This window comes from Pagrus major, chromosome 15 (genome assembly GCF_040436345.1).
Source record: "Pagrus major chromosome 15, Pma_NU_1.0".
NCBI classification, from domain to species: Eukaryota; Metazoa; Chordata; class Actinopteri; order Spariformes; family Sparidae; genus Pagrus; species Pagrus major.
In genome coordinates, this window is record NC_133229.1 from 30,473,877 (window position 1) to 30,487,545 (window position 13,669).

A 13,669-nucleotide genomic window follows, 5' to 3' on the forward strand; every position below is an offset into this window, starting at 1 on the left:
CAGATAGCCACTGCTGGCTAAACATAGCTATTGTTCTGAATTGTTCAAGACATTTTGAACCACTACTCTGATCTTTATGCTTTGACTCCTGTAAAACACAGGTAAACTGGAGTTTCTCAGTCTTTCAGTGGCGTCACGCGTCTTGTTTCTGCATTGATTCATCAGGAAACCCAGGTAGTTTCTTCAGCTGTTGTAGCTGAGCTACTTTCGTCGTTCACGCTCAATAGATCATATATCTCTGTGAAAAAGTCGCTTTTCTCAATGTTTTTTTATGATTTAATAACCTTTCTATTTACTCTCTGAACTTTTTAGGACATGTCTACATGGTCAGTAAATGAGATGTAGGAATAAACCTGGTTTTCACTGAAAAAGGATAATGTCATAATAAATGTCTGTAACTTGCTGAGGAAAGGTCAGATGGAGACAAAAAACATCCAAGTTCATCTTTTTAAATAAAAAAACTAAACTTTCTGAAGTTCTGTCTGAGTTCACTGTAAAACTACGATACATTTTGACTGGCGTTTCTTTTTAATGCTGGTAAATTCATCCGTTGTGAGAACAATCAAATCTTAAATTGGGACACCTAATGCTGACTGTAGGAAAAACAAAATAAAAGCCCAGCGCCCCAAAAATGTTTCTAGGAAAAAGTCAAGACCAAAGACTCGCGTGCTTTTATAACAACAGCTTGACGGGCCTGATGCACACAAGGAGAAAAAATAATACCAGAAGAGAACCGCTGATCCTGCTTTTGATTCTCGATTTGGAAATTGAAATTGTGACACCGCTAATAATTATTATTAAAACATTTCACATGCGCAGATACAAACTCCAAGCCATGAAAAGTTGCTGCAGGAAAAGACGTCTTATTTCTGCGTTCCTTCACTCCTCTCCTCGTCTTCAGCGGGACGGACTAAGATGCGAGGAAAAGACGAACGCGAAGGAAACGGGGTGACAATTAAAGGGATAGTTCGTATCCAATTAATGTCTACATCCAGCCTTCATCACACGCTGAGTCGTTAATAATTACACCAAGAGGGAATTTTTTGAATCGTCTAATTGTTTCATTTAGAGGAAAGTATTTAACATTTCCCCCAAATTGTGTCTTATTTGCCTGCCTGTGTGTGTGTGTGTGTGTGTGTGTGTGTGTGTGTGTGTGTGTGTGTGTGAGAGAGAGAGAGAGAGTGTGTGTGAGTGTCTCCAGCTGTTTTTTGGCCCAGAGCAGCACCGAGAAACCAGGTCAAGTGTCTGTTCCACAGACGAATAAACAAACCTCTTCCTCCTCCTCCTCCTCTTCATCACAGATAGTGATGAGAGGGTGTTTGTGTTTTTTGGGAGATCAAGTTTTCTGTCGTCGGCTCCCGTCATAAGAAGCGAGACGGTGACGTAAAGAGAGATGATTTTATCGCAGACGCAACCAAAACGACATTTCTGACAGAATTTGAAGCTCCGGTAACCAATTAAATGTGTCCGTGAATAGAAACACACTCAGGTTCAGTTGAAACTGTTTCAGAGAGGTGTGCAGCCTCCCCTCGTTAATTTAGACAGGTGTGATGGACAGAATAATGGAGACGCCTGTCGGTACATGTTGTACGCTGTCGATGGACGAGTGGACGGACAGTAAGGAGTGAAAGACAAAGTTTACGTGTTTGTCTTGAAAACTACACAAATTAAAGATGAATAAAATTATGAAACGTACGTCAGTTGCAGCCAAATGTCAGAATGATGTGAGTATAAAACAGAGAGAAAACGTGACGTTGACTCAGTTTGTGTCTGAGTTGTTTTCTCATTTTTGTCTGAATTGTTGTGGTTTGTGTCGCTGCAGTGTTTGTGTGCATATCTATTAGTTTGTTTGCTTCTCATCCAGAGATGGTTCAGTGTGCACATGTGATCCGAGCTGTGTGTGTGTGTGTGTGTCTGTGTGTGTGTGTGTCTGTGTGTGTCTGTGTCTGTGTGTGTGTGTGTGTGTGTGTGTGTGTGTGTGTGTGTCTGTGTGTGTGTGTGTGTTGTCCCCAGGCCCTCAGTGTTCCTGTGTGTCAGAACACAGCTGGTGAAGCAGTTCGTCCCACGGGGGCCTTCAGTACAGCCAACACACACTCGCTGTAGCCCTGTGTGTGTGTCTGTGTGTCTCTGTGTGTGTGTGTGTGTGCGTGTGTGTGTGTGTGTGTGTGTGTGTGTGTGTGTGTGTGTGTGTGAGATCAGCTCGTCTCCCCAAACAGCCACCACATCTGCTTTGCTCTCAGTACGACTCGATCACCTAAACACACTGATGATGTCCGTGAATCTTCTCCCCTGGGATCACCTCCTTTAAAGGGACAATCCACCGCAAAGCAGCCAGGCTATTTTTACTGATTCATTGTGTATTTATTTATTTATTAACATTAATTACATTTTGTCTAAAAATGTCTAAAAATAGTGGAACATGTTTGATAATCTTCTTGAAAAACGTGGCGCTAACTGGAGACCGATCAATATATGGGTTAGCTTATTATAGATATATCAGTGTTGCCATTTATGTTGTCCGATATGCATAGAAGTAAATTTAAAAAACAAAAAATGTAATATTTTAACTGAACGTAAGGCAGAAAAAAAGTGCTTGTGATATTTTATAATTAGTTGTTACGATAATTACGATACAGTATTTGCGGTTATCACAAAGTCTGCCACAATATGATATCGATTCAGGCGCCTGCGATCAATATGAGATGATGTCACGCCCCTTCCACCTCTTTCTTCTGGCCATAAAAGAAAATAACAACATATAAATAATTGTTAATAATTGTAACTCGTTAAATTAACTAAATTAACTCACATAAAACATGGCCTCACAACAGGAACTTTTAGCAGAAGTATAACATTTTTCTCAGTCGTCCAGGAGACAATAATAAAATACATAAAGGTTTATCTTAAAGACGATGATACGGGTCCATGTTTTCACTTTGCGTCCATGATATCTGACCCTCAATCCTTAAATCGATTCTCTGGACTTGACTTGATGTACTGTTACACCCCTCAGGCCGATAAATCAATATCAGAATTTTTTATAACATGATATATTTGTATAAACACGGTCAGAATCAGGCTCGCTATCACTGACATGTATTGGCTGTGACTGACTGAAATCATCACCACTGCAGAGCTGGATTCTGATGTCAGGTAGTGTTTGAATGTCTCGCTGCTTCACTGAGTTTCAGGTATTTAACACTTGACTCTACCTGTGATACAGTAAAAAATAAGTGCTGTCGTGTTGCAGCGACAGATGCTGCTGGAGTTCGATCGCTGCAGGTCAGCAAAAACAAGACTCTCAGCCGCTCTGTGCTCTCATAACTCTGAAATATTTGCAGCAGGACAACCGTTAACAAAGCAGCACTTAGTTTTCCTTAATGGCAGTTTTGTCCAACAGATGATGTTACATTGATTATCATCAGTGGGGGGCGGCAGGGTGCAGGGTCAGGGCACATGGGGCATGAAGGAGGGGTGGGTAGTGTGTGTGTGGTTTAACGTGTCGCCGCCAGCTGCCGCCCAAATCCCACGTGGAGATCTGAGAATCCCTCTGACTTCATACATGGACGCAGCGGTCTGGTTTCATATCGACAGGAGCTTCTTGTCATATCTGAGGATGACAAGCTGCCTGTGTGTGTGTGTGTGTGTGTGTGTGTGTGTGTGTGTGTGTGTGTGTGTGTGTGTGTGTGTGTGTGCGTGTTAACCATATGGACACAAGCTTGTTTGTGTGTGTGTGTGTTCCTTATGTTTCTTGTTTGCAAGGAAAGACGGTCTGTCGATGTTGTCCCTCCACACAGTTCACGCTCAGTAGGGATGATGACGGCCGACATTAACCTGCTTCTCGTGGCCGATACCGAAAGTATCTCACATTTTTGTATTCTTTAAAAAAAGTTTCTGACCCGTAGTTTGCCTGAGAGTAAGACTACAAAGATTTGTTGTCGTGAACGTTTCTTTCCTGTCCTCTCGAAACCTTCGCGTAACACGTATCGTCTTCCCGTGAGGACGTGTCCACACGGATGTTTTTCTGAGTGAATATTCGTCTCCTCTCCACACAACCTTCATTTTACAAAATATCTCCACACACACGAGGACCCAGAGACAATTCAAAAGTATATTGCTACAACCACATTTCAAAGTGTGTCGATACAACACTCGTTAAGTCAGTGAAAGCAGTTTGGCTTCATATAATGAGCTCCGTTTATCAGGAGATAATTTATACTGAGACTGATGTTTAACCGATAATCTGAATTTGAGGGTGGACGACAGGTCTTTGGTTGCATTTTTAACAAGTTTCTTCTGGTGTGTAAAATCCTGGATGTGCACGACAGTTATAATATAACTAACTAAATGTAATAATTATAAATTGGACTTGATGTGCTCGTGTGATCCTCTTGATTTAGTCGTTTGGTGTCACTTGTGTGTGTTTGTGTTTGTGTATTCATGTGTGTTTGCATGTTAATATTAATAAACAGTGTTGTGATCACTCGTTTTGTGTAGATGCCCTGAGTGTGTGTCTGTCTGTCAAGTGTGTAACTTTGTGTATATCTGTGTTTGTGTGTGTGTGTGTGTGTGTGTGTGTGTGTGTGTGTGTGTGTGTGTGTGTAGCCCTCAGGTCCAGTCTCATGTTTCTCCCTCAGTGGTCAGCAGTGTCAGCGCCGGGCACTGTTCCCAACCTCCTCTCCTCCTCTTATATCACTCCTTCCCTCATCCTTCTGTCACTGCTCCTCCTCCTCCTCTTCCTCTTCCTCCTCCTCCCCTTCATCTTTCTCCTCCTCCTCTTCCTCCTCTTCTATCATTCCATCATTCCATCCCTCTGTCACTCCTCCTCTTCTATCTTTCCATCCTCCTCTTCCTCCTCCTCCTGCTCCTCCTCCTCTTCCTCCTCCTCTTCCTCTTATATCATTCCTTCCCTCATCCTTCTGTCGCTGCTCCTCCTCCCCCTCCTCCTCTTCCTCCTCCTTCTCCTCTTCTATCTTTCCATCCTCCTCCCCCTCCTGCTCCTCCTCCCCCTCCTCTTCCTCCCCCTCCTCCTCCTCCTCCTCCTCTCTGGGGAGCCTCCTCACCGCAGCAGTTGAGGCGTTCGATAGAAGCTTTTAGTTTACATCTGCAGCACACAAGAGCTGACCTGACACCACGACCTACCGTCTGTGTGTGTGTCTGTGTGTGTGTGTGTGTGTGTCTGTGTGTGTGTGTGTGTGTGTGTGTGTGTGTCTGTGTGTGTGTTCTGGGTCTCACTTTACTGTTTACCGGAACCAGTGACACTAAGCTGCTATTTGCTGTGGTTAGCACATTCAGCTTGTCGTTTCTGTGTGTGTGTGTGGGTCTGTGTGTGGGTCTGTGTGTGTGTGTGTGTGTGTGTGTGTGTGTGTGTGTGTGTGTGTGTGTGTGTGTGTGGGTCTGTGTGTGTGTGTGTGTGTGTGTGTGTGTGTGTGTGTGTGTGTGTGTGTGTGTGTTAAGGCCGACAGGATATGAACAGCCTTTTTGAATATGGGGCAACATGTCTGATGTAAGAACCTCCACACAGTCCGTCCTTGCGGCACCAGGACTCAGACTCTGACCCTTCATGTTGGAGCCAACTTTCAGTACTTCAGTTCAGTCGCTCTCTAAAATGTTTCTGCTGGAGATCCAGTTCAGTCAGCAGCCAGCTGGCAGTCTGCGGGCTCAGACTGGACCGGCAGCTCCAGGTGAACACGGCCAGACGTTGATCAGACAACATCGTTTGGTGGTTTTCTTGCCGGGTTTTCCACTCATGGCATGCTGGAGCTGAGTCGGTAAATAGGGCTGCTGACTAGCTAACAGCAGCTACATCAACGTCAATCATGAAAGTCCATCAATCACCTCGGTGCTGTTAACTGTACCCGTCAGTCTCAGATGCTGCGTACAGCCCGGGTCCAGAGGTGTTCAGCGGTTAGCAGCAGGTAGCAGATACTTTACTGATCTGTCCAGAGTTCAGGCAGAGCAGCTGAGGGGAAACCAGACAATCTTTCTCACAAGTTATGGTCCAGTACATCCCAGATCCATTATTAAAGTTATAAAGTTGTGTTTTTATACAGAAATCTGTGAGGCCCAGTGTCCAGAAACATCTGGCTGCGAGTCCAGGATGATCCGGAAGTTACAAACTCTGTAAATAACTACAAAACGACTTTTTGCTGTTGTTTGGCTTCATACTGGTGTATAAGAGATTTCCTCAAAGCAGGAAGGACACAAAGATGTTACAGACGCTCACATCTTCTGGCTGCTCACGATCGATCACATGGTTCACGGTCTTCCTGCCCACCTCACTCAGCTGATGATAAATGAAGTACCTGTATTTTAATTATCTGTATCTCCTGTGTGTGTGTGTGTGTGTGTGTGTGTGTGTGTGTGTGTGTGTGTGTGTGTGTGTGTGTGTGTGTGTGTGTTTGGGCTGCTCCTCTGCAGACAGCATTAAATATTCATCCACCTGCTCGTATTTCTCTTCTCTCATCTGTCTCTTCCTTCACTTCCCTTCCACCGCCTTCTTCCTTCCTTGTTTAAATCCTAATGCTGTCTCCTTCCTTCCTTCCTTCCTTCCTTCCTTCCTTCCTTCCTTCCTTCCTTCCTTCCTTCCTTCCTTCCCTCCTTCCTTCCTTCCTTCCTTCCTTCCTTCCTTCCTGTCCCTCTCTGTCTTTCCTCCCTTTGTTTGCTGTGTTGAAACAAACAGAAAGTAGAAGAAATGGAGGAAAGAATGAAAAGTGACTTAATATAAAATACAATGAAGGGAAAGGGACTGAAAATTGTTTCGGAAATAAAGGAAGTTAAGAGCTTTGACTCCTCTCACCTCACCTCTCCTCTCACCTCACCTCCTCTCCTCCTCTCTCCTCTCCTCTCCTCTCACCTCACCTCCTCTCCTCTCCTCTCCTCTCCTCTCCTCTCCTCCTCCTCTCCTCCTCTCTCCTCCTCTTCTCTCCTCTCCTCTCCTCTCCTCTCCTCTCCTCTCCTCTCCTCTCCTCTCCTCTCCTCTCCTCTCCTCTCCTCCTCTCCTCTCCTCTCTCCTCCTCTCCTCTCCTCTCCTCTCTCCTCCTCTCCTCTCCTCTCCTCCTCTCTCCTCCTCTCCTCTCCTCTCCTCTCCTCTCCTCTCTCCTCCTCCTCTCCTCTCCTCTCCTCTCCTCTCCTCTCCTCTCCTCTCTCCTCTCTCCTCCTCCTCTCCTCTCCTCTCCTCTCCTCTCCTCTCCTCTCTCCTCCTCGCCCCTCTCCTCTCCTCTCCTCCTCTCCTCCTCTCTCCTCTCCTCTCCTCTCTCCTCTCTCCTCTCCTCCTCTCTCCTCTCTCCTCTCCTCCTCTTCCCCTCTCCTCTCCTCTCCTCTCCTCTCCTCTCCTCTTCTCCTCTTCCCTCTCCTCTCCTCTCCTCTCCTCTCCTCTCCTCTCCTCTCCTCTCCTCTCCTCTCCTCTCCTCTCCTCTCTCCTCCTCTCCTCTCCTCTCTCCTCCTCTCTCCTCCTCTCCTCTCCTCTCCTCCTCTCTTCCTCTCTCCTCTCCTCCTCTCCTCTCCTCTCCTCTCCTCTCTCCTCCTCTCTCCTCCTCTCCTCCTCTCCTCCTCTCTTCCTCTCCTCCTCTCCTCTCTCCTCCTCTCCTCTCCTCTCCTCTCCTCTCCTCTCCTCTCCTCCTCCTCTCTCCTCCTCTCCTCTCTCCTCTCTCCTCTCCTCTCCTCTCCTCTCCTCCTCTCTCCTCTCCTCTCCTCCTCTCTCCTCTCCTCCTCTCTCCTCTCCTCCTCTCTCCTCCTCCCCTCCTCATCGATCATGTTGAAAACAAACACAGGGGTTTTAATCCTTCATTCTGTTCTGGGTATTAAATTCAGGCCCTGAGGAGCAGAAGCAGTCTGTGTTTTGTGTGTGTGTGTGTGTGTGTGTGTGTGTGTGGTTTTGTTTAATGTGTGTATCATATTGTCTGTTCATACTGTGTGTGTGTGTGTGTGTGTCTGTGTGTGTTGGACCAGAATAATGTCCCGTCTGCTGTGTTTGTTGCTCTGGTATCACATCCACACGTCCTCTGGGTGTCAGTGTTTGTAAGCAGGAGATTTATAAAGGAATTGTACCACGTTGTGTGTGTCTGTCTGTGTGTGTGTGTGTGTCTGTCTGTGTGTCTGTGTGTGTGTGTGTGTGTGTGTGTGTGTGTGTGTGTGTGTGTCTGCTGCATATGTAAACCTATCCAAGCAAAGCGAGGGGAAATTTCAGCCCGGGTATCGATCGCGTGCGGCCTGTTTTTCAGGGTCACCGTGATGTCAGCGTTTGTATTATTATTGCTTTTATTGTCTGCTGCTTTTAATTCAACACAACACGATGACATCAAACCTCATTGATCCCCGTGGATAGATGAGCTGCTGCATATCTACAGTAACAGGAGCCAGCAGGGGGGAAAGGACTTCAGACAGGACGTAGAGTTATAGGTTTTAAACACAGCAGCTGATAATTACAGAAACATCCACAGATCAGGATCTTTATTCCCCTTCACATTAATCCTAGCAGCGCTGTGAGACTGAACATAATTGGCATGTTAGCATGCTAATGTTTGCTAAATGGCACTAAACAAAAATTAGTTTTTTGCTTGTAATAGAGTACTTTTCCTTTCATGTTATTACTACCTTTAACCTAACTAGCTGACACAGCAAGAAGAAATGGAGGAGTCGACGGTGGTGAATTTGTATTTTTGTGATAATTGTGGCTTTATCGCTTAGTAACGTACAGTTCTATATTGATTTCCTGATTTATTTTGAATTTCCACAAAAGGGAGACTTCAGTGTTTCCCCCACAAAACAATTTCTCTCGAGTGTGTTTGCTGAACAGTTGTAAGAAAAGTTAACTTACTTTTATAATCAGCAAGTTAAGTAAACTTCACACTGTCCTCTGTCTGTTCCTCTGCAGCGGCGGTAAACACACCGTCGATAACGCTGCTGAGTTTAACGAGATGTTTGGTGGTGATGAACAGTGTTGAACAGGGTTATGGCTGTGAGATGGCTCTTTCCCACAGAAACACACACACACACCTGTAGTCGAGCTGCTAGCCGAGCTACAACGCAGGTACGCTCAGCGTCTGACAGCAGCTGCTCACGGCTGAGGCTCTGACTTCTCAGTCTGTCAGCGTCCATCGTGTCCTTCTGGTTTACATTTTAAATAATGCTGAGAGAGAGAGAGAGAGAGAGTTGTATCGCTCAGAGTGCAGAAAAACAAGAAAAATGAACTCCTCACACTTCTTTGCATGTAGCTGTTGTGTTTTTATTTTCAGGCTGTCTGAGATGTTTTCCTCTGTGTAGTGATCCTCTCTCTCTCTCATTCACTCTCTCTACCTGTCTGTCTGTGTACGTGTCCGTCACCCCGTCTATCTGTCTTCTAAACTCTGTCTCTCTGCCCGTCTATCTGCCTCCATCCCTCAGCCCGTCCATCCGTCCGTCTGTCCTCCTCTCTCTCTCTCGCTGCCCGTCGCTCTGTCACTCAGCCTCAGCCCCGCCGCCTGCCCGTCTCTCTCTCTCGGCTCGTCTGTCTGTCCGCGGCCTCTCTGTCAGGATTACATGGCGTCAGGTTGGCCAACATGGACGCCGGTGGTGGGGAAACAAAATGTTCCTCTCGGCACAAAGCCGCTCTAATCCGCTCTCCTCATCCCCCCCCACGGCAGAGCCTGATTACAGAAAGCTGGTTAAGACAGACAGCTAGCAGACAGACAGGCAGAGAGGCAGACAGACGGGTGTATAGGCACGTCGGCAGCGAGCATTAAAGCCGGGCCAGTGGCGCAACACTCGCTAACTGACTAATTAGTTGATTGGCTTGTTGGCTGATTGACTTATTAACCTACCGACGGACTAAGTGACCCTGCAGCTTACCTGCTGGCTGGTTGCCACCTTGTTCTCCAGGTAATTGACTCAGTGAAAGCCTGGATGATTATCTGCAGGGCTGATCGATGACTTGCTAACTTAATGACTGAGTCAGTAGCAGAACGACGAGCTTGTTGAGCAGCTAGAGATGAGAGAGGAGAGGAACTGCTGACCAAGATGCTTTTAAAAATCTTTCTGACTGCTTAACAACTATTACGACAACAACAGTAATGAACGATGTCTTTGGGATCACTTTCGATTAATTTCTTGAATGATTAAGACACCGACAGCCAGTCTGAATTTACAGGACCATCAGTTGTCTTGATTTTGGGGACATTTTCTACTAAATAATGTTGCAGGATGTTTTTGTGCTTTTAATATCGGTTTCTAAAGATTTTTATCGTGGATCGAGATAAAAAAACACTCACAATAACTCGATCCTGGTGAAGTTTCCTTATCGGATCAATATCCTCACATGATTGACATGAAGAAGCTGTCCAGCTCCTGTATTGATGAATATAAATCCTGATTTATTTTTAAATGTCTGAGCGCGTCACCACACGATTACTTATAATGACTTTAATTTAAGATTCTTTGATTGCCTTTCACTACATAAAGCTGTTTGTCCTCTCTGTGATGTGGTGAAAATATTTGTTTCCTAACTAAATGTGAGGTTAAAGTGAGTCCAGTATGTTTTAGGACATTTTTTAGTTTTTATTTTAAATTACAACATGTTTTGATGATTATCTTGATAACATTGCGAAGTGCAATTATGTTGGACGGGGTTATAGTGACATGGTATTTTTAATTTATTCCTGCTCCTGACTGGAGCCGTCCTCTTGTTATGTAATCACATTGTAGATGGTCTTTGTCTTCGAGTGCCGACCATCCGGATGATAACTCTGCCAAATCAGCGTGTCGAACTACATTAGCACCGTATTTCCTTTTGATTTTAGAGCATCTGTATACTCTTGTTTCTAATATCACCAGAATATTTCTTATTTCTTATTTCTTTTCTTTCTATCATTTTAAATAACTCAGTCTGGAACCTGCAGATAGAAAGATGTTGATTAATGTAATTTTACGTGATTGAATTTCTGAATTTTCTGATCAAATATCCTGTGTGGTTCTCCGGGTCATGATGCCTTTTTCCATCCCGACTCTTGTTATTTGAATTGTGATGGACTTTGTTTCTCTGTTTTGTCGTTTCAGCCTTAACCGCCTACACGTACCTGACCATCTTCGACCTCTTCAGGTGAGCGTGTTAATCATTATCTTTAACGTGATTTACAAAATATTGCACGTATCATTTTTTTTAACACAGAGAAAAAACCCTGAATGTAATAAATGATTAATGTCCAGCAGAAGATATCAGCTATCCCTGAAATATATAATGATATTTTGCAGAATTTAAAAATGCCAAGCCGTTAATTGTTTTGTCTGAGTTTGATAATTAAATAATCGTTTACATCATTGCTGGTTTCAGCCACTGAAATGTGAAGATTTTTGTCTGATTTGATTTAGAAAATAGCTTTTTATTCACACCGAGTGGCGTTAAAAGTCACCACATCAGGTTTTATAAAGTTGTGACGGTATTTTTCATCATTTTTTAATATTTAACATGACGAACAAACACGTCTCTGGTTCGTTCTGTAGTGTGAAAAATCCAGAAGCAGAGTCAGATGTGAGATAACACTCAGTCTGCTCAGCTGTGCTGCTGTTATGATGGAAAATTTCCACTCATGAAAAATTAATTGTGAGATTATAATGAATAAAAGATAAATAAAACAAGAAGTGAACTGTAGCTGACCTCTCTCACCGACTCTGTCTGTCTGTGTCTTCACGCTGCCGTCTCACTTATTTCTCTCTCCCTGCTTGTTGACACCCGTCCTTCCTGTCCTCCCGTCTGGTCTGCAGTTTGATCACCTGTCTCATCAGCTCCTGGGTGTCCATGAAGAAACCCAGTCAGGTCTTCTCCTTCGGGTGAGTTCACCGTGATAATCTGGACACAAGATAAGATGAGATACAGAGAGGTGGGACTGTATTAATCCTGAAGGAAATAGTGATCACAATTACAGTAACACAAGAATAAAAAACAAAAACACAGTGGAGGAATAATGGGAAGTGTAAAAGGAGTAAATGCTGACATCATTGCCAAATCAAACAAGTGTAAAGAGCAACATCCAGCACGATTCCCTCAGAAATCAACCAAAATGAGAAAAAACGTCCTATTTGACGATGTCAAAGGAAGTGAGCATTAAATTCCTGTCACAGTCACGGGCGAAAACACAACCTCCTTCTCGGAGGTGAAAAGATACATTTAGGAAAAGAGGCAAACTAGAATAAAATCAGAATAGAAAAGATACTTTATGCAATGATATTAAAAAGCAATAAAGGGGAATTTTGCACATGATATCAGAAATATTACACCTGAAAAGTGAAAAAAGAAATGTTGCTTAATTGTTATTTCCTGTTTCAACCGTCCTTCCTGCAGATGAAGGAGCAGCTGTGCAGTTAAAAACACCAACAAATCTTTTTAAAATACAATAATGAGAAATTATCGGTAATCTTATCAGCATCTGTCATGAGAAGCAGGTAATCATTGGTTACCCCTGCTTAACTTCCAACTTTTAATTAACCAGAAATTTTAAAAAAAGTACTTTAATATAGGAAGAAGTTGAAAAAGGACAGTGGACATCATACACATACACACGTGCACGCTGTCAAATTAATTAATTTGTTATTTATTGCTGTCGACTTGCTGCAGATCGTTAATCTTAATTTCCAGTTGTGTTTCACGTTGTGTTTCAGCAGATTAAGACCCAGATTAATGGTTTTGCACAGGATAAACTGGATAAAGACTGAAAAGTGCCTCCTTTTCTATTCATTCAATCAAGAATCATTTTAAATTGAATATCGATTCTGACTTTAATCAGACAAAATGGGATTAAATCGTGAGATTGCCAAAGAATCACACCCCGACTCACACGATACCCTGCAAAGGTTTCAGGCGTGACTTCTGCAGCATCTGGTCGTTTACCTGGAACCAGAACTTCCCCTGGTAACAGGACCGTAATCCTTTTTCTTGGAGCGTTCGGTACAACGTATCATGAAGTGAACACCACTAACACCGTTATTATTGCTTAGTCCTCTTAGCTTAAGCTTCTAAAGCCTCGACAGTGACGCCGGTGTGTTAGTATGATACTTGTTAGTTAGGACGCCAGGTTACTGTCCGTCCAGTCCTGGAGGTTTCGCACATAACCGTTTCCCTGTAACCTCTCCAGGAAAAAAACACCTTTTTATAATCCGCAGCTTCTTCAGAATCAGCTTTATTGGCCAAACGTGAACACGACAACACGACTGATTATTGTGTTTCACTCATGAACTTATAGAAATACAGCAGGAGTCCAGCAAAAACTCACTGGTTTCACTGATGTTGAGCCGTCAGTCCTCTGCACTGCTCTGTAGAAACAGTCTCTACATGGAGATGTGTCTCACTGGAAATGATTCACTGGACTCAAACGGGTCAGAACTGTGATAACTGACGTGGATGTAAAGTGAAACCTGACGGGTGCGCGGAGGCTTCGTACAGCCACCAGGCGGTAATTCTAGTTGCTGTTATGATCCGGCGTTGTATAAATAAAATTGACTCGACTTGACTCATAAACACACGAGAGCCCCGCCCAGCTCGCTCACACTGCTAGTTTGTGGCGTGTGTGTGTGTGTGTGTGTGTGTGTGTGTGTGTGTGTGTGTGTGTGTGTGTGTGTGTGTGTGTGTGTGTGTGTGTGTGTGTGTGTGTGTGTTTCAGCGAACTGGCCGCAGTGTATTTGCCGCTGACAGGTGATCTCT

At 44.2% G+C, this 13,669-nt stretch overlaps 1 protein-coding gene across 1 annotated transcript in view; it reads left to right on the plus strand.

The window, feature by feature from the left end:
- The window catches only part of slc30a6 (solute carrier family 30 member 6), a 62,240-nt gene that overhangs the window by 15,901 nt on the left and 32,670 nt on the right, over positions 1 to 13,669 (plus strand). The window contains exons 5-6 of the mRNA XM_073482201.1: positions 11,032 to 11,074; positions 11,737 to 11,802. Coding sequence (XP_073338302.1) covers positions 11,032 to 11,074; positions 11,737 to 11,802 — 109 coding nt within the window. The remainder of the gene's footprint in view (positions 1 to 11,031; positions 11,075 to 11,736; positions 11,803 to 13,669) is intronic.